At 35.4% G+C, this 26,231-nt stretch overlaps 1 protein-coding gene across 2 annotated transcripts in view; it reads left to right on the top strand.

Annotated features, from left to right (window-relative positions):
- Aplf (aprataxin and PNKP like factor) overlaps positions 1-26,231 on the top strand; it is a 104,376-nt gene that overhangs the window by 34,552 nt on the left and 43,593 nt on the right. For both annotated transcript variants that reach the window (XM_020177435.2, XM_020177434.2), the window contains exons 4-7: positions 5,124-5,271; positions 5,697-5,829; positions 9,007-9,191; positions 18,020-18,375. In XM_020177435.2, the coding sequence (XP_020033024.1) occupies positions 5,124-5,271; positions 5,697-5,829; positions 9,007-9,191; positions 18,020-18,375 (822 nt within the window). The remainder of the gene's footprint in view (positions 1-5,123; positions 5,272-5,696; positions 5,830-9,006; positions 9,192-18,019; positions 18,376-26,231) is intronic.

Consider the following 26,231-nt stretch of genomic DNA (forward strand, 5'->3'; position numbering starts at 1 on the left):
TTTTTTCTCTTATACATGATAAGGCATGCTGTTTTTCACCAGCTGCTGATATGAGGGATGTAAAGAAATATTTTTGTTGGTGGTGTTGTAACAAACCTCCTTAGAATCACACACCTTTTTCAAAAATCTGGAAACTTTACATTTCCTTGGAAGTCAGGGGTGGGGTAGGGTGGGGTAGAAGCTCTAATCCTGTAATCATATGATTGGTTCTCCAGAAGCCACCTTCCCTACCACCCCATGTTTTGGGGCTCCAAAAGTCCCCTCATCAGCATAAACTCAGACGTTTATGTTGAAATAGGCTTGTTGCAAATAACAAAGGTGGGCATGTTAATTTTCTACAAGTTCGATATTTCAATATTTTACATGCTTTGTGTTAGTTGATGCACAGGGCTAAAGAATAAGGGTGGGCATTATATATTCTGATGTTATCTGAAAAGTACCAGGTATTCTGGGTTCTAAAGAAAGATTGTTTAGCTGCCAACATCTTAATCATTTAGGTGGTGTTTTTCTTTAGAATTTAGAATTTGAGGCAAAGGGAGGGGAAGCAAAAGTAATTGCCAAGGACAACTCCCAATGGAGTGGCCACTGTTATACTACTGTATAAACTTTACATGTATGAACTTTTAAATTGTCCTAACAATCTCTATGGAAATAGGTACTGTTAATATTCTTGTGTCACAGATGAAGACAGACATAGAAGGCTTGAGACATGTCCAAAGTCACAGAGCTATACATGCAAAGTAGAATCCAAATTCACATCAGCTATTCCCAGAGCTGTGCTCTACAGACTGCCACCTGCTGTATGAGAGTGCTCAACTTGAATTGTGAAAATACCTGGAGAATGACTAATAAGTTTCATAAATTCTATACTGGAATGAAAGAATGAACTAGAGAGAGCTCCAGATTAAAATCTGGATAAAACAACAAACATTTACAAATGTTTAAGGATATACTATTCCTATCAAATAATGAATTTATACATACATATAATAAATTAATAAAGACATGCATAGTAATAAAAAGCATTAAATTCTGGCTATAAATTCCATACTTTTAGGGAAAGAATAGGAGGTAGAGAAAAACGTTTGAAGCTCAGTACAGGTTGGGCTTTAATTATATTTGCAATTAATATGGAGAAAAATATGAATGTTTCTTTTGGGGTGGAAGATACATAATTATTCATATTTATAGACAGGTAGGTAGAATATTCTCCATATAGTTCTATATGTTGAAATATTTTTAAAAATTTAAAAATACTAGAAAAGTGCTGGGTGCCAGTGGCTCACACTTGTAATCTTAGCTACTCAGGAGGCAGACATCAGGAGGATTGAGGTTCAAAGTCAACTTAGGGCAAATAGTTCACAAGACCCTATCTTGAAAAATCCCATTATAAAAAAGAGCTGGTGAAGTGGCTCAAGCAGTAAGAGTGCCTGCCTAGCAAGCATGAGGCCCTGAGTTTAACAGCAGTTCTACCAAAAACATAAATAAATAAAAAGAAATACCCAAACTTACACTTTGTTTTGAGAAATTAAAGAGAAAACCAAGTGAGAAAAAAATATTTGATTTTACATTTAGGTAATTAAATGACAACATTTTATATTGAAGCAACAGTGTTATTTTTGTATTCCTGTTATATCTCCAATAGTGGGTGCTTGCTTAGTAAGTGTTGATTTCTTGAATACATGAATGAAATATTTGAGAATATCAAATTGAGTGATATTGTGATAAGTATAAGATATTGTTTTCATAGCTGAACTTCATTGCCAATTAGGATATATGACATTGTTTTTCTAGGGAGATTTTCTTTAAGGCACTCTTAAGGAAAGGAAAAGAAATTTTTTTGTCATATTGAATTAAATTTTTATCAAATTGTTAAAGATGTTGGTACTTAGATTCAATATAAATTAAGTTACTAATTTTAATCACTAATTTTTTTTTGGTTTTTTTTTTTAATTGTGCTGGGGTACATTGTGGTATTTACAAAAGGTCTTACAATATATCAAATATATCATACTTGAATTCACCCCCTCTATCATTCTCCTTTAACCACATTCCCCCCATTCCTGGGATAGTTTCAACAGGTCTCTTTTTCCATTTACATACACATGTACACAGTATTTGTACCATGTTCACTCTCCTACACCTTTTCCCCACATCTTCCCCCCTGCCACTGGTGCCATCCCTCTAGACAGGGCCAGTTCTGCCCTCCTTGTTCTCCATTTTAAATAAAGCAATGAAAATACCAGTGTAGCATGACAATAAAAATTTAATTTACTTATAACTATTTTAAAACTTAGTTTTAGATCTAGCTCATTCATATTAATAGCATATTTTATATTAAAGATGCAAAAATACGTAACTACTTAAACATAATTTATAATGTATTTTGAAGGCTTAAGAATAAGTTAATTGCCAAAACAATCTTTAAAAAAAGGAAGGATTATGTTGGAGAATTCATACTTCTGAATTTCTAAATCTCTACAAAGCTATAGTAATCAAGGCAGAATGGAATTGGCATAAAGACAGACTTAATAGATCAATGGAATAGAATTGAGAGACCAAAAATAAACCCTTACATTTATGGTCTTTTGAGTTTTGAGAGGATTGCCACAACTAATTAAATGAGGAAAATGAATTATCCAAAATAGTGCTAGAACAACTAGATATCCACATGTAAAAGAATGAAAGTAGACTTTTACCTAAATCATATAAAAATTAAAACTGATCAGAAAGCTAAATATAAAGCAAAAAGCATTGGTATAAATCTTTGCCATCTTTTGCACTAGGTAATGTGTTTTTTAGATATAACACCAAAAACACAGCAAACAAAAAACAAGTAGATGAGTTGAAATCCGTAACATTAAAAAAATTTCCATGCTTCTAAGGATGCTGTCAAGAAAGTAAAAAGCTAACAAACAGAATGAGAAGTATTTGTAAGTCATATGTCTCATAACGGACATATCTAGAATATCTAAACATTTCTTACAACTCAATAATGCAAAGATAATCCAATTAAAAACTGTATAACTGATTTAAACAGATATTTCTTAATAAGAACATGAAAATATGATTAACATCACTAGTCATAGGGAAATTCAAGTAAAAAACCCTAATGAGGTACCATGTCCTGTGTTCTGATTAAAAAAGGCATTAACAGATATTGATGAAGATGGAAAGAAACTGGCGCTCTTTTTTTTATTTTTTCCTTCTTTTTTTAAAAAAATTATTGTTGTACTGGAGGTACATTGTGACATTTACCAAAGTTCTTACAATATACCCTAGCTGAATTTACCCTCTCCATTATTCTCCTTTATCCCCTCTACCCCCATTCCTAAAATAGTTTTAACAGGTCTCATTTTTCCATTATCGTATATAAGTATCACATTATTGATTTTTGTGTGTTAATACTCTATCCAAAACTGGAACTCTTATAATTTGGGGTGGTATTGTAAAGTGGTGCATTCTTCTTAGAACATGTTCTGATAGTTCTTCAGGATTTCAAACATAAAACAACTATGTGGTACAGCAATTCTCCTTCTAGGTTTATACCCAAAAGAATTGAAAACATATGTCCACACAATGACTTATACATGGCTGTTCACAGCAATATTATTTTAATAGCCAAAAAATGGAAACATCACAAATGTTCGCCAGCTGTTGAGCAGATAAACACATTCCTAGAACGGAATATGATTCCTGCCAGTGAAGTTCAACTCTACCTTTCAGAGATATTATTCCTATAAAAATACAGAGTTTCTAACCTATTGAGATCACCATAAGAAGCAGACTAAGGTAGAACGGAGAAAAATGGAGGGAGTGAAGCAATTTGGAATATAATACATAGATACTTGGAAATGTCATAATGAAACTCCCTGTATAGATGTCTTAAACAAAAATGTCTGTTTTTTTTTTTAAAGGAGGACAGGAAGGTAAAAACAGATCCTGTCTGGGGGTTGCTACCAGTGGGAAGGGAAGGACATAAGGAAAAGGTGTAGGAAGGTGAATGTGATGAAAATATTAAGTACTCATGTATGAAAATGGAAAAATGAGACCTGTTGAAACAATTCTAAGAGTGTGGGAGGAGGGATAAAGGAGAATGATGGAGGGGATGAATTTAACTAAGATGTATTATAAGCACTTTGTAAATTTCACAATGTACCCAAGTACAATAATAATAATAATTTAAAATTCTAAAATCTTGTATCTTCAGGTTTTTTAAAAATTCATATTGTTGAGGACCATTTACACATAGTAGAATTGACCCTTTTTAAATTGTACAACTCAATGTACTTTGAGAAATATATATATTATATATATATAATCATGATAATGAGATATAAAACATTTCCATTGCCCCCAAAATTTCTCTCATACCTCTTCATAGTCCTTGCACTGCATCCCCAATACGTGGCAACCACTGATGTGATTTCTGTCCATGTAGCTTTACCTTTTTTAAGGATATTATTTAAATTGAAGCACGACATATGCCTTTTTGATAATGAACCAACGACTTAGATTGATGCTATTGCACTTTGCAGAGAGTACGAGATCATTAGTTCTGCAAGTATGTGTAAACATGTCACCATGGATTCTTCTGTGCCAGAACTTTTAGCTTCTAGTCATGGTGCAGGTATGAGATTTTACAAATGGGAGTTACTAGACAGAATTCTGGTAGCAGCTGTGTGTAAACCTGAAATCAGGACTTTATTAATTTTTCCTCTGACAGCCTAACTAGATTATCTGATGTTCTTGTAGTTTACATTATGCCTTTAGATACAAGGTGGTGATCTTGACTTTTATCTGGGCAAACATTGAGTAAGTAAATAGCTCTTTAGCCTTGAGAGAAGCCACATATCTTATAAACTTCTGTGGCTTCTAGGCCCCTGACTTGGAAAGATTGATGTATTTTGTGGCAATATATGTGACAAAAGATGAAGAACATATTCTAATCTGTGTATTTTATTCTATTATACTATAATCTGTTTTTTTGTTTTTGCTAAGTTTGAGAAAAAGAGCATAACTCCCCAGTCAGATATACTTAAAAGAATCACATTTACTATGACTTGGTTGCCAGCAGAAGTGTTTTTAATGATTAAAAAGAACGTTTCTATTTTATGTTATAGAAACAGTCAAATGCTTGATGAAGACAATATAATAAATGAAACATCAGAGTCTTCTGTGATTAATTTACCTGATAAGACAACTGGTGCCTCACAGCCAGAAAGAAGCACAGAAGTAACCAAGACCCAGACTACTACCACAGATAGTGTGGTGAGAAACAAGATCCCATCCACTTACAACACGTTCTTCAAATTATATTAAGGAGAGAAAAGACAGCTAAAATAAGGCATATCATAAGTCTTGGTGGTGTTGATCTGCTTTTGTTGTTTCAAAGTAAAGCTCTCAAGAATATCACACTGGGCTAACATTTCAACTAGTAGATCTAATGAGTTTAAGAAATTTAACTGTCTTGGCTGGAGATGTGGCTCAAGTGATAGAGCACTTGCCTAGTAAGTGCAAGGCCCTAAGTTTAAATCCCAGTACCACCAAAAAATAAAAAATACTTAAGAAAGTCTCAGTCCACAGTAGGAGATGAATATTTCAGTGGTAGTTTTCTGCAAAGTAAAAATAAATTTACAAATTCATTAAGGATGCATAGTTATCTTAAGGAATGAATTTATAGGTGCCCTCTTTAGTCTTTTATAGGTGAATGTACAGACTTTAGCAAGCAACAGTCAAACCCTACCCAGAGGAAAAGAATCCTTCCAGCTTGGATGTTAGTAGAAAATTTAAGTGATAAAGACCTTTCAGCATCTGTCATCAGTGGAGGTAGGTCTTTGTTTCTGCTTACGATGACTTTCAAGAAAACATTAGCAGAATTTAAAAGTTTTTTCTGAACAAATATAGAGTAGTATTGTGTGTGGTATAGCTTAGCCTAAGACTTATTTATTTATTTGGACAAGGTCTTTCTAAGTACCCCAAGCTGGCCTTGAACTCGGCATCCTCCTATCTTGGTCTCCCAAATGCTAGTATCACAGGGATGAATCATTATTCCTACCAGCCTAAGAATTTTTTAGATGTGTACCTGAATTCTAATTAAAAAAATAATCTGTTACTTTATGCCATTTATCAAACACCATCCTGGTGACTTTTTTCATTTAAAAAGCTCTTTTATCTTATTGTCAAACTTATAATATTAATATAGATTTTCAAATGAACCTGTTAGTGAAAAGGGAAGCACAATAAGAGCACTTAAAGTTAATTTCATTAAAAAATGCCAGATGCACAATATTTGTGCTGGGAGATTCAAAGATTTGACCTCTGTCCTAGTGCAACTTTACTGATATGGCCATATGGCAGATATCACCATGATTCTCCTAATAGGAATTCCTGTTGTTTCAAGATTTTAAAAATGTTTACTAATTGTCATATTTGGGAAATTCTTCATTTATTGGGAAGTAACAGAACTTATTCAGACTAATTTAATTAAAGGAGAACTTACAATGTTAGTCAAGTTGTCTCTGCAAATTCAAGTACAGGAAGTATGTAACAGGTCTCATGGGAGATGGTGATCAGGCAGTACCTCCCTTTTCCTTCTCTGTCCAGAGACCTCTCTTGTTTCTCTCTCTTAGTAGCAGAGGCTGATGCTTTCTGTTTTCCTATGACTTTGCACAGGGCTTTAGCTTACCTAACTTCTGGTATGGGCCTAACTCTTCTCTCCTTAAGCCCTCACTACCAACTAGTTACTGGGAAGCTGTGTTTTCTGAATTGTAAATTTCAGGCAAGAGAATCAGTCTGGCCCACTTTGAGCCAGGCCCTCCAGATTGAGGTTTTCTAAGAACGTGTTATCAGGAAGGAAGTGATTGCATTTCTAATATACATATGCAAAACTTAGTCAAAAACCTATGTAAATAGTTTTTAAATTCCTCCAGTTCTGCTATATAGCATTTCTTATTTATTTTAATTGGCAAAGTAATATATATGGAATACAAGGTAATATTTTGAAAGATTTAATTAATATATCTATCACCTCACCAACTTAAATTTTTGTGGAAAGAATATTAAAAATCTATTTTAGCAATATTGAAAAACAATACCTTATAACCTGTGGTCACCAGGCAGTACAGTAGGTCACTAAAACTTACTCTGCCAGTCTGACAGAAACTTTGTACCCTTTGATCAGCATCTCCTCTTTTTCTGTCTCCGTCCCTTCTTGTCAACCTCTGATAACTACTTTTCTACTCTCTATAAGACCAATGTTTTTAGATTTCACATATATGTGATATCATAGGTAGTGTTATCTTTCTGTGCCTGACTTATTTCAATTAATGTAATGCCCTCTAGTTCCAAGTTGTAGCACATAACAGAACTTCCTCCTTTTAAAGGCTATATAGTATTCCATTGTGCATATTAAAATTATGCATTATATATATATATATATATATATAATTTTGCCTGAGTAAGACAGTTACTAAACATTTAAAAAATCTTAAAACAACAGGGATACCTAGCAGAAGACATAATTATGCTAGCTCCTATATCAGTAAGAGGTTACACCTAAAATTGTATGTATCTACATAGATACATAGATAAACACACACAAACCATGTTTCTTTATCTATTCATCTGTTGATGACACATAGATTGCTTCTTTATCTTGACCGTTGTGAATAATGCTGTAGTGAGCATGAGAATGATAGTCAGCTTTTCATGACTCTAACAAATGCCTGCACTAATCAGTTTATAGAGAGATAAGGCCTATTTTGGCTCACAGTTTTGGGGATTTCAGTCCATGATCTGTTGGCTCTGTTGCTTTGGGTTGTTTCAGCTATCAAAGTACTTTTCAAGGATTTTTCTACAGAATATAAAAACTGATGAAATAGGAAAATGGGAAACCTTACAAACTTTAAACATTGTCTTTTTAATTTTCATTGTGAAAAATTTTTAAATAAAAGAAAAAGGAATGATTAATCTCCACACCCATTACATAGCTTTAATGATTAACAGTGTAGGCTGGGAGTGTGGCTTCACTGGTAGAGCACTTGCCTAACATGTGCAAAGCCCTGGGTTAAGTCCCTAGTACTATAAAAAACAAAAGGACAAAACAAAACATAACCCGAACAATATTCTGAGTTTCTTATTCCATTATTACTTATTGCAGTCTTTTGTGTCTAACTTACTTTTCTCAGCCAAGTTTCTTAAGACTCATTTATACTTTTTATATATAAAATATATTTTTTATTTTAAAGAGTATTCTGTTATTGACTATCAGATTGTTTATTCACTACCCTATTAATGGACATTTGGATTGTTTTCAGTTTGATGTTATTGTGAAAAAAGCTTCAATAAGTATTCTTATCCAAGTACATTTGTAGACATGTTTTAATTTGTCTTAAATAATCATGGAACAGTGAAACTGCTAAATCAGTGATTAGATACATGTTCTTTTTTACAAAGCAGTTGTACCATTACATAGGCCCTAGAAATATATGAGAGAGTTCTAGTTACTCCACATATTCACTCTCCTATAGTGTTGTAGTCTTTTAAATTTTAGCTATTTCTTAAGTATGTAGTAGTACTTTACTATGTTTTATTAAAAATCTGAATTATTGAAGTATACTTTACATATTCTTTCAGAAGTGTACAACTTTGCATTAATTTAGGTCTTCTTTTCTTTTTTTTCTTTCTTTCTTCTTTTTTTCTTTTGCACTACTGGGGCTTGAACAGAGCCTACACCTTGGGCCAGTCCATCAGCCCTATTTTTGTGAAGGGTTTTTTTGAGACAGGGTCTTGCAAACTATTTGCCTGGGCTGGCTTAAAACCTCGATCCTCCCGATCTCTGCCTCCTGGTAGTTAGGATTACAGATGTGAGCTGTGGTGTTCTTTTATCCTGATTTTTTTTTTTTTTTTTTGTGGAGGGGGTGGATAATGGAGTATTGACATTTAAAGGTACAGAAGATAAGTTTCTTCTTTTTCTTTATATGTGTGTGTTTGTATGTCTTTCAGATAAAAACATAATCCAGGAAAGTGGAAAAGAAGGAATCTATAAAGATGAAACTCCAGTAAATGTGACACAGCAAGGAAGAAAGCGACTAATTTCATCAGAAAATTCAGAAAGTGTATCAGCAGAACAAGATGCAGGAAAAAAGTATAAAAATTTTGATCAAGAAAAGGCAGCTATTTCCTCCAAGGTGATTTTTAAAAGAGTCATTATTATTTATTTTCTTTCAGGTGTTCTAGATAGGAATTATCACTTCTCAGCCTTTTGGATAAGATCAAGTGATTGGAATTAATTATGCTATATACATCAAGGAGAAAGCAAAACTGCTTTTATTATTGAGTTTGTGAAGATAAAAACTAGATCAAAATTTTGGGGCTTACTTTAATTTGTAACATACAGTTAGTATTTGCATTGTAGAAAACACGGCTATTAAATTTAGAAATTTTAAGACTAGAAAAAAAGTGGAGATTGCTTAACTCTGGTCATAACTTGTTACCTCCATTCTGAAAACCTGGCTGTTTCCATTCCAGTGGTCATTAATGGACTTCATGTTGAACACTCTTGTCTTGAAATTTGAAGAGAACACATGATGTGGTAATTCTAAACAATTGACACAAGATTACTTCTGCAGTGGTCGTTACAGTATTTAAAGACCTTTTCTTCTTTCAGTTTTTACTAACTCACTAGAATGGTTTGGCTGAATTGACATTCCTTAACATTGGATATTTAAAGATAAGAGAGTCCTATTCATTGGATGCTTTTTTTAAAAGAGAGAAAGCTAGAGATATCCCCAGGGCTGAAAGTTCAGGCATTTTTCTTCTCTGGAGACATATGGTTTATGGTAACAGGTTTCTTGACACTTACTGTAGATCAGTGGCTAAGCTTTGTGGGTCTCAGGATGAGTCAAATGAATAGAGTGGGTCTTAGAAGAGTGTGCCCTGGGATAATTGAAATGTCAACAGCTATTATAGAGCCAAATTCTTTTGTGTACTGCCCTCACTCCTGCCTTCTCCCCAAGAGAGAGGAACCAGCTGCTCACTGATACCCATCTTCCAGCTAGAGAAGTAGGTGTAGTCCCTCCTGATTCAACTCCTTTGCTTACTGATGGAGTCAAGTTTAATAAATAAAAACAAAATGTATTCTGGCTCATGTATATTTGCCATAAAAACTTATTAAAATAAAACTTATATAAACTTTGAGTTCTCCTGGACTCTTTGAACTCTGGCCATATCAATTGACTGCCTGTTTTTCAAGAAGAAAAATTATTTTGTTCAGAAGAAAATCTGTAGTATATGTATTTTACTATGTTTATCCCAACTGATAAGGTTTGATAATCATAAGAAAAAGTTTAAGGAATGTCTTAATTGATAGGCAGAGATACAAGATATTCAAGGTATTTGTCAGGTTTTGATGATGTCAAAGAGGTATTACAGTCAGGTCTCAGGAGGCAGGAGCTCTGCTCAGCAAGCCAGGCCTTTCCAAAGCCCACCCTCTATCTTTGCCCAGTCTTCATCTTAATCACTGGTGATTAACCAGTCTGGAAGGGATGGCCACAGTGCAGTATAGGTGTGAGAGAGAGTGAAATGTGAGAAAAAACAGTAAGTTGGGCAAACCTATCTAGTCTGATGGCTGGAGGTTGCCAGTTACAAAGAATGCTGAGCTGTTTGGCCAGACCAGCAGAGTAGACATGGGTCAATTTACTTGAAAAGGATCAATTACAAAGGAAGAGTAAGAAAGAATGGAGGGAAAGGATAGAAATCACCTTTCCCCAACTGGGTCTTTTCCTGTGATTCTGACTCATTTAATTTGTGTATAAGTTGTATCTTAAATAAACTCTCATTTTTAATGTGTCCTCAAAGTTAAGAGCTTCTGATGTACCACCATTCAGTACCTCAGGAAAATGAGGTCCCAGGTCACCTTGCTAACACCTTTGGGTATCAAACACAGTCTTTTCATTTTGGGTAGGATTTTTTTTTTGTACCACACATATTAGACTGTGCACAACAGTTCATGACTCTAATAATTTATCTTCATGAAGATGATTGCTCTGAAGTAGTCCATATATTTCAGCAGTTCTCATATGTCTTTCTGCAGCTCCTTACAAATTATGTAATTGTCTAATTTCGGTTCGAAAATGAGGATTCTTGAATTAATGAATGAAAACAATGGTTGCTATGGTTTGAATGTTTTTGTCCCCTCCAAAAATTCATGTTGAGGAGAGAGGGACAAGATGGTGAAGCGGTAGAAGCTTCCTCCATTGGACCCCTTGGGTAAATCTGGATAACAAAGAAGAGACTACATACAGAAGAGCAAAAGAGAGGAAGAGCACTGAAAACCACAAAAGAGGGACAAGACAACTGTACAGGGAAACAGAAAGGTGACAGAGTAAATTAAAAAACAGTTTGAGGTTCCCACCCCAGCTGCCAGACAAGACAATCCTTCTTTTCCCTTATCTCAGAGAACTATGGCAAGGTGCCATCTTGAGAGAGGGCCTCCTGATCAAGACTAAAAACAAAGAGCAATACTGCTTAGGGAGTCTTGAGACACCTGACCTCAGTGTATGGGAGGGGCATGGCCACAAGAGACTTCTGGAGAGATTTTGACTTGCGGAGAGCTGAGAAGTTAAAGGGAGCTGGAGAAGGGAAATGTGTAGTATTAGTGGCCTGGCCCAACTGCCTGTAGAAAATTTTCAAAACAAAGTACCTGTTCTTTACTGGTAGTGAGATCGGATTTCTGAAGTTCCTTGCAGGCAGGTGAACTTTGAGACTGAGAAAACCAGGGGACTTGAAAAATCACAGCCCAGAGATTTCTGGGATCCCCAGCTAGTGTCGGTGTGAGAGTCTGTCACCAGAGGCAGATAGATACAGAGAAGAAGAAGACTGGACTGGGGGCAATCTGAGGGTCCCTAGCAGGAGCCCAGGAAGCAGCAAAAGGCCCAGAGGTCAGCAGCCTGCCCAATCCTACCACAGCAGCTCCATTAAATAAGGTCAATTCCAGCACCAAGCCCGCACTGAGTGCTCAAATTAAAGCAGCTGATTGTCTGCAAACTGCTGACAGGCAGCTGAGCCTTGAAACTGAGTGACTGGGGATTTAAAGGGTCTCAGCTTGGGGACTTCCAGTCTTAGAACCACAGTGTCTACATGGGAGATTGCCACCACAGGCAAATGAAGACAGGGAGAGGGTTAGACTGGGATTAATCTCAAAAGCAAGAAAAGGCTCAGAGGTCAGTGGTCCTGGGCTTCCAACTACAGGAGCTCCATCAACTAAGGTCCTGCTCACTAAGGCCCTACTCACTGAAGGAGTGGCCCCACTAGCTCAGACCTCACCAGGAAGGCTCAGTCTGTAAGGACAGAGGCCATGCAGTCCCAGAACAACTCCAGGGCAAAGTGCTTTAAGAGAATTGCCCTGGAGTGTGTCAGCCACACAGTCTGAGCTGCCTTCCTCTGATGTCCTACCTGCACCTAAGCTACAGGTGCAACTTCACCCTCTCTAAGCTACTCCGATAACAACTGAGGCAAGAATAATTATCTTGGACAAAACACAGGGAGTACCAGCTCTTTTCTGTAGTGAGAAATAAAAGGTTTTGCCCCCCATCCTTTTTTCTTTTTTTCTCTTCATCTAATTTGTTTTCTTCCTTTTTTGGTGGGGGGGCGGTGAGACACTTTCATTGTCATAGAGGAATAAACTCAAATAAAAAATGGATGAAAGAGGATATGAGGACTTCTAATATTTAACTAACATATGAGAATGTCCAGGCTGCCCAACACTGGGGAAATGAATATTAAAACCATGACAAGAGCACAGAGCAGATGTTAAAACCTCTCACAGTCCAGGTGTTGGCAAGGGTGGGCAGGGCTTCTGAGAGCTGATTCATTTGGCTGTTTATTTCCCCTTCCCTTCCTTCCTTCCTTCTTTCCTTCTTTCTCTTTTAAAAAAAAAATTCGTTTGAAAAAAAATTCTTTTTTTTCCTTATCTTTCAAACAATTCTGTTTCTCATACTATTATCTCCTATACCTACCTCCCCTTCTTTCTATCTTTCTACTCCCCTCCCTTCACCACACCCATCCCCTGTATTACTCAATTTCTATTCCCTATACTTTCCAACCAGGGTTAAGCTCCCAGATCATTGCCCTAGAAACCAGAGTTGTGCTCCAACACAGCCTTAGTTGGGAGACAGATAAGGGTTCCAGTTTTTTACTCATTCAAATACTAGACTTATTGCTGAATTGTTAACCTTATTACTGCAGTGGGTTCTCCACTTATGCAGGAAGTAAAAGAGAAACTGACTAACAGATGCACAAATTACAGCATAGGAATTTAAATATGAAAAACCAAGGCAGTGTCTCTCCTCCAAATGCCCATAACAACACAACAGCTGAATCCAAAGATAATAAATTGGCTGAAATGTCAGAAATAATTCAGAAGACTACTGATAAAAATGGCCAGTGACTTCAAAGAGGATTCAAATAAACATATAAATGAAGTTAGGAAAACAATCTAAGACTTAGACAAGAAAGTCAGCAACATGGAAGAGAAATTCTACAAGGAAATGGAAATTGTGAAAAATAACCAAGCAGAAATGTTAGAAATAAAAACCTCAATAAATCAGCACAAACCACAGTGAATAATATTATCAATGGACAAGGTCAAACAGAAGAAAGAATATCAGAGATGGAGGACAAGATGGAGGATTCCATTCATGTGATTGCATGAAGATAATCACAAGGAAAAAGATGAATATATATGATTACAACATACAAGAACTCTGGGACATAATCAGAAATTCAGGTTGAAAGTTAATCCCCACTGCAGCAGTATTGGGAGGTAGAAGTAATCCTTTATAAATGGATTAAAGTTGCTATGAAAAGGGCCTGCAGGGGTGGGTTTGCACTTTTTTGCTCTTCTGCCATGTAAGAACACAGAAAGAAGGTCCATACCAGATGCCAGCCACTTGATCTTGGACTTCCCAGACCCCAGAACTGTGAGAGAATTAATTTCTGTTACTTATAAATTACCCAGTCCGTGGTATTCTGTGACAACAGCATAAAACAGACTAAGACAGTGGTATTTCTTTACATAATCTAATAAGTTTGTCATAACTGACAAAAGGAAGCCTAACTCAAGCAGATAAATCAATAGTCTTTCCTGTGAAATGCAAGCACAACACTTAGTGGCCTGCTTTCTTATGTTTTATAATTCCATAGCTTGGTTGGCTCAGTTGGGTAATTCTTTTCTGACATGTTTTTGGTGTCAGCGGGACTACATGTAGCTGGAAGCTGAGCTGAGGCTGGAACATCCTAGATGGCTTCACTCACATGAATGGTACCTCAGTAAGGTTGATGGATAGCTAGGAGCTGGCTAGGCCTACCTCCTTCCACTATGATGAAGTTGTCTAGACTAATTATCTTTATCTGACAGCTGAAAATAGAAGATTACAGACTTTTTAAGGCCTAGGACTAGAAATTGATACAGTGTCTTTTCTACCACATTCTTTTGGTCAGAGTAAGTTGCCAAGTCCCACGTAGATAGGATGGCATGTAAAAGAGCAATGGAGATACAAAAACAGTTTGAGAATCCCTAGTCTCAAAATAAAAAATTTGAAATGCCTCAAAATCTGAAACTTTTGCATGCAGACATGCAAAAAGATGTTCAAAAAGTTTTGGATTTGGGGGGCTAGTGGAGTAGTTCAAGCAGTAAGAGCACTTGCCTAGCAAGCATGAGGCCCTGAGTTCAAACCCCAGCACTGCCAAAAAAAAAAAAAAAAGTTTTGGATTTGGGACTTGAAGTATCAAAGTTTGGATTTTCAGGTTAAGGATGCTCAACTGGAGTCTATACAAATATTCCAAAATACAAAAAAAAAAATCCAAAATCTGAAACATTTCTGGTTCCAAGCATTTCATATAATGGATACTCAACCTATAGTAGGCTGTGAACTATTGATCTTAGAAGTCTTTGTGCAAGGTTGGGTAGCAGAAGAGCTCTACTTGGCTAATTGCTCTTTTTCCCTTAGGGCTTTTGAGGGAGATTTACCTCTCATAGCATAAGAGAAATGGGACCTTCAGAGCAAGAGAGAACCTTGAAACAGCTTTAAGCACAGAGATAATCCTCACAGCTCTCTAAAGGAGATTGGAAGAAAACAAAAGTCTTGGGGTAAGGGAAGAGGGTGTGGCATTGACCCAGTTGAGATACAGAGAATCTGAGCCAGGGAAATGATTTTAAGGATGGTGAAGAGGCAGTGGACTAGAAAAATATCTAGAAAGAAAAAATGTAGCACTTATTACTCAGACCTAGGAAAAATAAGGGAAAGAAGTGAAAGACAGACTTCCAAATTTCTTGCCTGGAGGAATGGATATATTGTGTTGGCAGAAACTCTGGTAGAGAATACAGGACTTCAGTTTTAACCCTTTGTGTTTGAGGTACATCAAATATTGAGGAAAAAAATGTTTAGCTATGGTTGAATATATGAATTTGAAGCTCAAGAATAAAGTTAGGAGGTGGGGATTTTTTAGTCATTAGCATATGGATGCTAATGAAGTTGATACAAGATTTTTAAGGCAACCTAGCAGCATGGGACTTTCTTGCGAAGGGTAGCTTAGAAACAAGTTACCTCATTGAATTTGTGTGAGAGGGAAATTCTTTATCCTGTTCCTTGCAGTACATTAAGAGAAGATGGTTGAGGGGCAGGGAAGGGTTTGTTGGGCAGGTTAACAGACTATTTTTTTAGCCTTAACAGTACATTCTAGCCACCTCCAAGCAAAAGGGCACCTGTACCAGCTTCATGCTTCTTGGCCACTGAAGTTTCTAACATGTTTTTTTCTTTGTTAGGAGATCTGGCCATCCTATCAATGAATCTCCAGTCTTCTACACTTAGTTCTTCACATTTTCATCTAATCTTAAGAAATAATCAGAGTGGGATGCTTATAAAAAAAAATAAAGCTTTCTTTCTTCCATCTTCCATAGAAAAGGCATCATTCAGCTTTCCGGTTCCCTCACTCACTAGTTTAGTAACTTGCTCAAGCTCTTGAGCTTTGTAATTTATGTCTCAGCGAACTTACAAATTACTGCATGTAATGGATTTTGGGGATCATTTATAAATAATTGAAATCATGAATGTTAAATTCTTATATGCCAAGGGTTAGTATATATCAATATTTCATGGAGTTCCATAAAGAGCAGTACAAATTCCAGCTTTTGTGCCTCTTAAAAATATATTTGAGAACCCCTGATCCATAGTATTGATACTTTGTTTCCTTAACATTCCCTACTCTTTTAGAATAAATTAACATGTTTAATGTGCTCCTTATAAGGACTTAAAGGTTTTTTTTTTGTAAATCTAATTCTTCTTTATGTTTGGTGGAACTAGAGGAAGTTGAACTATGATTCTATATGTTTCATTTCTTATTTTCTTTGGTTTTCCTTTTTTAAATAACATAATACATGTTTATTGTCAAAAATAGAATATTCAGAAGCATGTGGAGTAAAGAGGGAAAACTTTGACTTGCTTCATCTTTCTATCACATTGTCTTACTAATATTTTGTATCATTACAAACCTTTTCATTTGTATTTACACAGGTAAATACACAAATATATTAAATTTAAAGCTAAATGGAATCATAGTGTATATACTGTTATTGTTTAATTAAAAACATCTTCAGATATTTCACTGTTATTTCAATGTCTGCATAATGTTTTATTATAGTAAGAATGTATTCTAATTTGTCTCTTTTTTCTATAATAAGTGTAATAGGATGTTTAGTGTAATTTTTTTTTCCCAAACAGCTTCTGTGGCCAGAAATTGGGAAATAAAGTACTAAGTATGAGTATCCCTTGTTTGAAAGATGCCTCCAGCAGTGGTAGCTAACTCTTCCCTTGTACGGCTTTTTGAAAAGTATGCAAAATGTTCAACATTCCTATACCTCTTCCCCAGGTTTTTATAAAAGAGACCTGAGAGGCTTGGAAGTTTTAAGATATAGGAGAGTGCAGTGTTTGGGTGGAGAAGTTAACTTCCTTTCTTAAATCAAGAGAAGAATGGCATTCTAAGAGAATGACTTGTGGAGTTTGGAAATGCCAACAGGAACAAGAGACTGACATTTTATTGGGTATCTGTTTAGCTGGTGGACAGCTAAACTGAAAATTATGGACAGCTGATTTAGTAGGGGACTATCGAGTGTATAGGTAGATTAGCATTACCTCCCTCCCAGTCCAGAGTTCCACATGCTTGCATGTGCCTGTTGGTCTTGCAATAGAGGGAAATAAGATTGGGGTATAGTTGAGGCAGAGTGTATGAGTTAGAGGAATGTGGCATGAATGCCACCAGCCAAGAAATAGCCAAATGTTCGCTTTTTCCATAGGCTGTTACTGTACAGAAGCAGGTTCCATTTGCAAAGTGATTAGCCATTTTGCATAGTATTTTGAAGTTATATCCTGTGTTTTTTTAGAAAAATATATTAAAATACTTAATTAGTCCAACAATATGTTAAGAAATTTGAGCCATTGGATCTTAAGTAATGTCAAAACCAGCTTTTTTTCCAAATGGCAGCCAATCTACGTGTGTCTTTACTTATAGGTGGAGGTGAACATTTTTGTGTATCTCGTATGTTGTCATCACATCCTAGACAAGGTTAAGGAGGACTGTGTTTATCTGAGCAATGTTTCTACTCCAAAGGAAATACAAGTAGTGAAAAGGTCATTTTTAACAAGATGAGACAGGGCTTTCTCTTTATGTTAATGGCAATTACAGATTTAAAAAGGTTCTACAGTGCTAATGAGATTGAGAGCACCTTTAAATTGGATAAACTGAAACTTTGACTCAGACCATTTCAAAGGAAACATCCTTTGTTTCTGAATTGGTTATAACATCCCTTCATGCAATTGTTTCTGTGAGCATGGGAGTTTTATTCAGCTATGGAAAACCATGATTATGTTCAGAGGGTAGAAACAAAGTATTTCTTTTAAAATATAACAAGTATTTGTTTTAAAATATTTATTTATGATTCTTTTCCTGATTTTTTTAATAGAAAATGCCAGAATCACTTTCTACAATTACTTTAAGTAACACAGATATGAATACTGTGACGACTAATACACAGAGAAACAAAATTGAAGTAGAGGAACCTGGTAAGGTTTCTGAACACAAAGTTATGACTAAAAGAACACCTAATGAAGAAGGGGAGGCAGTGAATTGTTCTGCGAGTTGTATGAGTGTCCAAAGCAAGTCATTCCCCTATGAGTCTCAAGGATGCCGTCCTGATTCCAGCTCTGATCCCTCCAGTCCTGAGACTTTGCAGGCAAAGGCAACTGAATTGGTTCCACAAGATTCAGAAGAAAACATGGTGAAGAGGACATCCTGCATGTATGGACCAAACTGCTACAGGTAAAGTGAAATCTCAGTTATACTTGCACTGTTTCAACAGCATGTAGCTATATAAATATATGCTATAGTATATCAAAAACTTAATAAAACTTATTGGCCTAAAAGTTAGAAGCTTTACCATATTTCTACCAGGTTGCACTTTCTCTGTATGCATTCTAGAAAATCCTGCCAGAAGCTTTTAAGATACAATGGGGAATTAAATGTTTTATGTGTAGACATGCTGACTAATGCAAGAGTCTGAATACTGGGAAATCTAGACTTGAAAACTGAATCACTCAGACTTAAATACCTGCTTATTTAATGTCTTAATGTTAGAGAGATGGTTTCATAAATAGTTGTTGTAGATAGTCTATTAAGATAATTTTAGATTATTAGACATCTTGTTGCATTTGTGTACTGTTCTTAACATTTTTCTGATGAAAACAATTTTTTTTCCAATTTCATATTTTTAAAAATTAGAAATAAAATTTTTGTGAGCTCATAATTTGTGAATTGAAATTATGATCTCTTAGTTTTATGCTATGGTTTTAAAAGGTTTATAATAGTGTGTATATAATTACACAGTCCTATTTCAAAAGTATTTCTTTGCCATTTCAACTTGTTAAACTAAGTATTATAAAGGTGCATTTTAGTAAATTGTTGCCTTTTATGCAAATAGTATATTTACATCACATATTCTGTTCATTTCACACTCATTATTTCTCTTTAAAATACATTGTCATTTTAGTACTTGAATAACCATATTTTTTAATTACAGTAGTTCTGATTATTTTTATTTATATACAGTTTTGTCTATTTGCAATATTACATCTAGAATACAACATTAATATTTAGAAGAGTAAAAGTCTTCTGTTTGGATTTTGAAAAATCCTATTTGGTATTTGTATTCATTCACTAGTTCCACCATAACAAAATACCAGCGTCTGGATCGTAAAACAACAAAAATTTATTTTCTCCCTGTTCTGGAGACTGGAAATTGTTGATCCAGGTGTTGGCACATTTGGTTTCTCCTGAGGCTTCTTTCCTTAGCTTGAAGATGGCCCCTTTCCTGCTGTGTTGTCACATGGAATTTTCTCCGTCCTACCACCTCCCTAGTGTCTGTTTCTCATCTCAGAAGGATAATAGGCATATTGTGTTAGGGGCCCACCATTATGACCTCATTTAACTTTAATTATCTTTTTCATGACCCTGTCTCCAAATATAGTCACATTGGGCATTGGGGCTTAACACATGAACTTTGAGGGGGACACAGTTCAGTCTACAGCAGTATTCAATGCTGTCACTTGTCTTTGTTAAAAGTTGGTTGAATATTTTGTCAAGATCATAATTCCTTCATTCATATTTGAAAATGATTCATTTCAGTTTTAATCAGTCAGTTTTGGTTACTTTAATTTTCACTGATTTTATATACACAATAACTGAGAAATATTTAACACTTAAATCATAAAAACAGTATGTTTGTATTTTTAGCAAAAGGTGAGGAAATGATGAATATTGAGTTGTTATAAATATATGTGCACATCATAAAAATCATTTAAATGTAGCTTTTCTTCAGTTTCAATATTATTGCTTTTAGTTCATGTCACTTGCTCTCTTTAGAACAAGTGAATAATCTCTTGAGTCTCCATACTTTTTCCTAAGTTTACATTCTTCTTTGTTGCCTCAGTGATTTGGCTAACAAAAACAAAGATGAAAAGAAAGAAAAGAGAGAGAGAGAAAAGCCCACAACATTACTTTCTGGTACAGAATCTTTGAGTGGCTGTGGTCCAGATTTCATCACTTGATCCAGAAGATCCTGAACCCCTATACTTTTCTGAGTCAATTGTGCTATTTTATGCCCTTCTCTTCATCTTATTCCTGTCATGCTTAGAAACACTGCTCACATTTAGCTCCTTTCTGAGTCTTTTTTTTGACATTCCTATTCTCCCCTAAACTGCTAATCTCCTATGCAATGTGTTTTACCTCTACTGTTTCTAATATTTGATATTAGATTGAATATTTAATGTCTAACATTATATTTATAACTATTTATGTGTTCTGTCTCAGTCATATTTAATCCCATGATGTCATGGTATTGACTCCCAAATCTTCTCCAAAACAGATTTCTGTATGGAATTTTATATCCAGGTATACCACTTAAATCCACATGAACATCAAATTCAGCATTTCTAAAGCACAAGCATATTATTTCAATCCTTTATGAAACAAAATAACAACACAGTAACATAAGAATCTTTTGAAGCCAGGCATGGTCGTACACACCTGTAATCTTAGTACTTAAGAGCTAAGTGAGTAGAATCATGAGTTCAAGGCCAGGCTGTGCTACAGAGTGAGACCCTGTCTCCAAAACAAAACAAAACCAAAAACAAAGAAATGAATAATATTTTTTATCTTTTGGGATTGTATAGTCTTTCTTTTGATACCATATACTTCATTAATAAACTGTTTTTAAAAATCAGGCATAAGTTGAATTATCCTCTTACTAGCATATAGGAAATTTACATGTTAATTATAACCTGTAGCTTTTATCCATATAAAGTCACATAAATCACTTAAAGGTTAATAGTATATAATAGTGTTTTCACTTCTGGTAATGGTGAAGTATCTGCTTGAAGACCAAACCTCCTACTGAGAACAACTAGAAAAACTGAACACTCAACATTTGAAAAAATCATCACTGGCCAGGACTTTTGGGACTTTGAGTGTTCTTTTCTCTTTGTGTCAGTTGCCAGATTTTTAATGTTGCAGACTGAGGGCTAAGAGGCCAAGTAGTCTCTTGAGGGACCAGACAACAAAAAAGGAATTCAATGTTTGGCAACCAGGAGAGGTCCTGAATATGGAAACATAGACATCTGGAAGGGAAAATAAGAGTATAAATATAAATGAATATTGGTTATAGTAAGCAGTAATAATTTAAGTGATGTGTAAAATATATGTGAAATTAAAATATATGAAAATAGCACAAAAGTACTTAGTAATTAAAGCAAGTGTTTGTTTAAAGTGCTATAATATCTGGAAAATTATGCTATAATTTGTGCCATTCTAATAAGTTAAATCACTGTGTAATCAGAAAAGTAATATTATTAACAAGCTGTGGAAATGGGGAAATAAGATCATTTTAAAAATATGGTCAACAAAAGAAAGGTAAGAAAGAAAAAAGAAACAGCATGTTTGATAAATAGAAAATGGAGCACTGCACCATCTCTAGCAATAAAGGAAATGCAAATTAAAACCACACTAAGATTCCACCTCACCCCTGTTAGAATAGCCATCATCAGCAACACCACCAACAACAGGTGTTGGCGAGGATGCGGGGAAAAAGGAACCCTCTTACACTGTTGGTGGGAATGTAGACTAGTACAACCACTCTGGAAAAAAATTTGGAGGCTACTTAAAAAGCTGGACATCGATCTACCATTTGATCCAGCAATACCACTCTTGGGGATATACCCAAAAGACTCTTACTCCAGAGGCACCTGCACATCCATGTTTATTGCGGCACTATTCACAATAGCCAAGTTATGGAAACAGCCAAGATGCCCCACCACTGACGAATGGATTAAGAAAATGTGGTATCTATACACAATGGAATTTTATGCAGCCATGAAGAAGAACGAAATGTTATCATTCGCTGGTAAATGGATGGAATTGGAGAACATCATTCTGAGTGAGGTTAGCCTGGCCCAAAAGACCAAAAATCGTATGTTCTCCCTCATATGTGGACATTAGATCAAGGGCAAACACAACAAGGGGATTGGACTATGAGCACATGATAAAAGCGAGAGCACACAAGGGAGGGGTGAGGATAGGTAAGATACCTAAAAAACTAGCTAGCATTTGTTGCCCTTAATGCAGAGAAACTAAAGCAGATACCTTAAAGCAACTGAGGCCAATAGGAAAAGGGGACCAGGAACTAGAGAAAAGGTTAGATCAAAAAGAATTAACCTAGAAGGTAACACCCACGCACAGGAAATCAATGTGAGTCAATGCCCTGTATAGCTATCCTTATCTCAACCAGCAAAACCCCTTGTTCCTTCCTATTATTGCTTATACTCTCTCTACAACAAAATTAGAAATAAGGGCAAAATAGTTTCTGCTGGGTATTGAGGGGGGGGAGAGGGAGGGGGTGGAGTGGGTGGTAAGGGAGGGGGTGGGGGCAGGGGGGAGAAATGAACCAAGCCTTGTATGCACATATGAATAATAAAAGAAAAATGAAAAAAAAAAAAAGAAAATGGAGCACTGGAGCCATTTGTTGGATAGATGGTGGAGTTAAAACCAGATATATCAATAATTACATTATATTGAAAGAGATCAAATGCCTCCAATATATATTCAAAAATTGTCACACTGAATGAAAAGGAAAAAAAAACTCAATCTGCTTATAAGATTCACACCTTAACTATAAGAAGACATAAAGGTTGAAATTTTAAAGATGAAGAAAAGTAAACCCTTAACACTCTAACCAAGGAAGAGCTTGTGTATGCATGCTAATATAAGATAGAGTAAGATTTAAGTCAAGCATTACTAAAGAGGATGTTATGGTTTGCTTCTTTGAAAAGACTAATAGTATTAATAACCACCAGAAGAACTGAAAAAGAAAAGATGGAGAGAAAAAGTAGGCAGGGCAAGGGAGTAGGGACTGTTTAGGGCAGAGGGAAATAAATTATCAGTACTGGGAGTAGCAACAGAGTATTATAAACAAGTTTATGATAGTCAATTGGAATATATGAAAGAAATTCCTAGACGGATTTCTGGTGGGGGAGACCCATACCAAAATGGACACAAAATTATATCTCTTGATAAAAAAAATCCATAATTAAATGGATAACCACAAGGAAAAGTATGCACCCAGGTTACATCACTAGTGAATTAAATTAATTATTTAAGGAAAAAAGTCATATGATTTTTTCAGAGAACAGAAAAAAAAATCTCCCAGCTTATCTTTGAAGTTAGCATAAACTTGATAGCAAAATTCAATAATGATACAGAGAAAAATATCCTAAATAAAATACTAGTAAATTGATTCCAACTATTTATTAAAAGAATACTATAGCATAGCAAAGTTAGATTTATTCCAAAGTTAACTAATGTAATTCACCATATTAATAGGTTGTGTTAGTTTTCTAGACTGATCCTATAGACTCAGTATCTTAACCAACATGATTTTTTTCACAGTGTTGTGGCTGGAAGTCCTAGATCAAGGTGTCAGGTAGGCCTCTCTCTTTGACTTAGAGATGCCACCATCTCTCTGTCTTCACATGACCTTTTTTGTATACCTGAACCTCTCAAGTGTCCCTTCCTCATTTTATAAAAATACCACTCATATTGGATTAGGGACCACTCTTATGACTTCAGTTAACCCTAATTGTTTCTCTAAAGATTCCATCTCCAAATATAGTCACATTGTGAATTTTTGGGGAGACACAATTCAGCCCATTACATGAATTAAAACAGAAAAATCATGATCACCTCAATATAGAAAAATCATTTTGTAAAATTTAACATCCATTTATGAAAAAAGCTCTTAGTAGTATAAAAATAGAAAAGATTTCTTCAATTTAATTGAGTATCTTAGAACTCAGCTGATAGGAGATTCCAAGATATGGTGACTAGTAGAAGGAAGCAGAAAGTGTGCTTCCTAAAGTAAACTCTTGGAGAGATGCTGGAGATATACCTGGCAGGAAAAACCACCAAGAAGAGGCAAAACTCCAACACCTCCACACCTCCAGCCCGCACATAGCATCCCCAAGCCACGTTAAACGGAGAAACCAAGAGGGATCCTGTGCCACCAGACTCTGGCTCCTATCCTGCTTGGGAGACCACCAGATGAGACAACAACAGAACTACTACTCAGACACCAACAACAGGACTGCATGCTGAAAGACTAACACCAAATCTATTAAGACTGAAACTTTATTGCATTTGAACTTGGGAAATTTTATTTTTTTAAATTTTATTTTACTTATTTATTTTTTATCCTCTCTTTGTCTCTCTAATACCTGTTTAGCTCACTGTTGATTAGTACACTATGTCTCCCTGTTTATTTCTTCGGCTCTGGTTTTTTTTTTTTGTTTTTTTCCCTCTTTACTTTCTCTCTTCTCTCACCCTTCCATTCTAGATATCACCATCATTACTATTATAAGCTAGACAATACTGAATTACACACAGTACAGGTACAGTAACAGTAGCAATGGCAATGATGGAAGACAGAAAAAAGAGGGAAACCATTTCCCCCCCAATAATAAATTAGTACAGGAACCAGAGGGAAATGAAGAAAACAGATGCCCAGATCCAGACTCCAACAAAACAAATATAAACTATGCCAAAGAACCCAATGAAGCCCACAAGAACATTCGGAAAGAAGAAATCCTGCAAGTAATCAATGAGAATTTTATAGAGATAATACTGGATATGGTCAACCAAAATGTAGAGGAGACACTCAAGAAATTCCAAGACAACAAAAATAGTGGATTTGAGAAAGCACAAGAACAAATAAAAGAAACTATAGAAGCACTGTATAAACACCAAAGTGAAACAAAGAGCATGATAAATAAAGAGATATATGAAAATAGACAATATTAAAGAGGAAGTGACTCAGGATATAGAAAACCTCAGAAGAAAGAATGAAACAGAAATGCAAAACGAAATGGAAGGCCAATCCAGCAGAAAAGAAAAAGCAGAAGATAGAATCTCAGAACTCAAAGATGAAATGGTAATTAAAGGAAAAACTGAAGAACTATTAAACAACTCAAGACCTGTGGAAAAAAATGCAAGGACTTACTGACTTCATCAAAAGACCAAACCTGAGAATCATGGGCATTGAACAAGGAGAAGAGGTGCAAGCAAAAGGCATGTGTAATATATTCAAAAAATAATAACAGAAAATTTCCCAAATCTAGAGAAAACTTGCCCATACAGGTACAGGAAGCCTCCAGAACACCAAACAGACCTGACCAAAATAGAACTACCCCATGACATATTATCATAAAAACAAGTACAGAAACTAGAGAAAGAATATAGAAGGCAGTAAGAGAGAGAAAACAAATAACATACAAAGGTAAACCCATCAAAATCACAGCAGACTTCTCAACAGAAATATTAAAAGCAAGAAGAGCTTGGGGTGAGGTCTTCCAGGCACTGAATGAAAAAAACTTCAACCCTAGGATACTCTACCCAGCAAAACTATCATAGATGGAGCAATAAAAGTCTTCCATGATAAGCAGAAACTAAAACGATATATGACCACAAAGCCACCACTGCAAAAGATTCTTCAAGGGATTCTGTACACAGAAAGTGAAACCCAACATAACTATGAAAGGGCAGGCAGTACCAAACTACAGGATAAGAAAAAGCAAGACAGTAGAGAGTAACATCAATTTAGCTACACACAATCAAACCCTCAAGCAAGTAAGACAACTAAATGACAGGAATCACCACATACCTATCAGTACTAACACTTAACGTTAAAGGACTTAACTCCCCCATCAAAAGGCACTGTTTGACAAACTAGATTAAAAAGGAAGATCCAACAATTTTTTGCTTACAGGAGACCCATCTCATCGATAGAAATAAGCATAGGTTTAGGATGAAAAGTTGGAAGAAGATTTACCAAGCCAATGGCCCCCGAAAACAGGCAGGAGTAGCAATACTTATCTCTGACAAAGTAGACTTCAAACATACATTGATCAAACGAGATAAAGAAAGACATTCCATACTAATAAAAGGGGAAATAGACCAAAAGGAAATAAAAATTATCAACCTATATGCACCCAATGTCAACACACCCAATTTCATCAAACATACCCTGAAGTACCTAAAACCATATATTAATGCCAACACAGTGGTTGTGGGAGACT

The sequence above is a fragment of the Castor canadensis genome, chromosome 12, assembly GCF_047511655.1.
Source record: "Castor canadensis chromosome 12, mCasCan1.hap1v2, whole genome shotgun sequence".
NCBI classification, from domain to species: domain Eukaryota; kingdom Metazoa; phylum Chordata; class Mammalia; order Rodentia; family Castoridae; genus Castor; species Castor canadensis.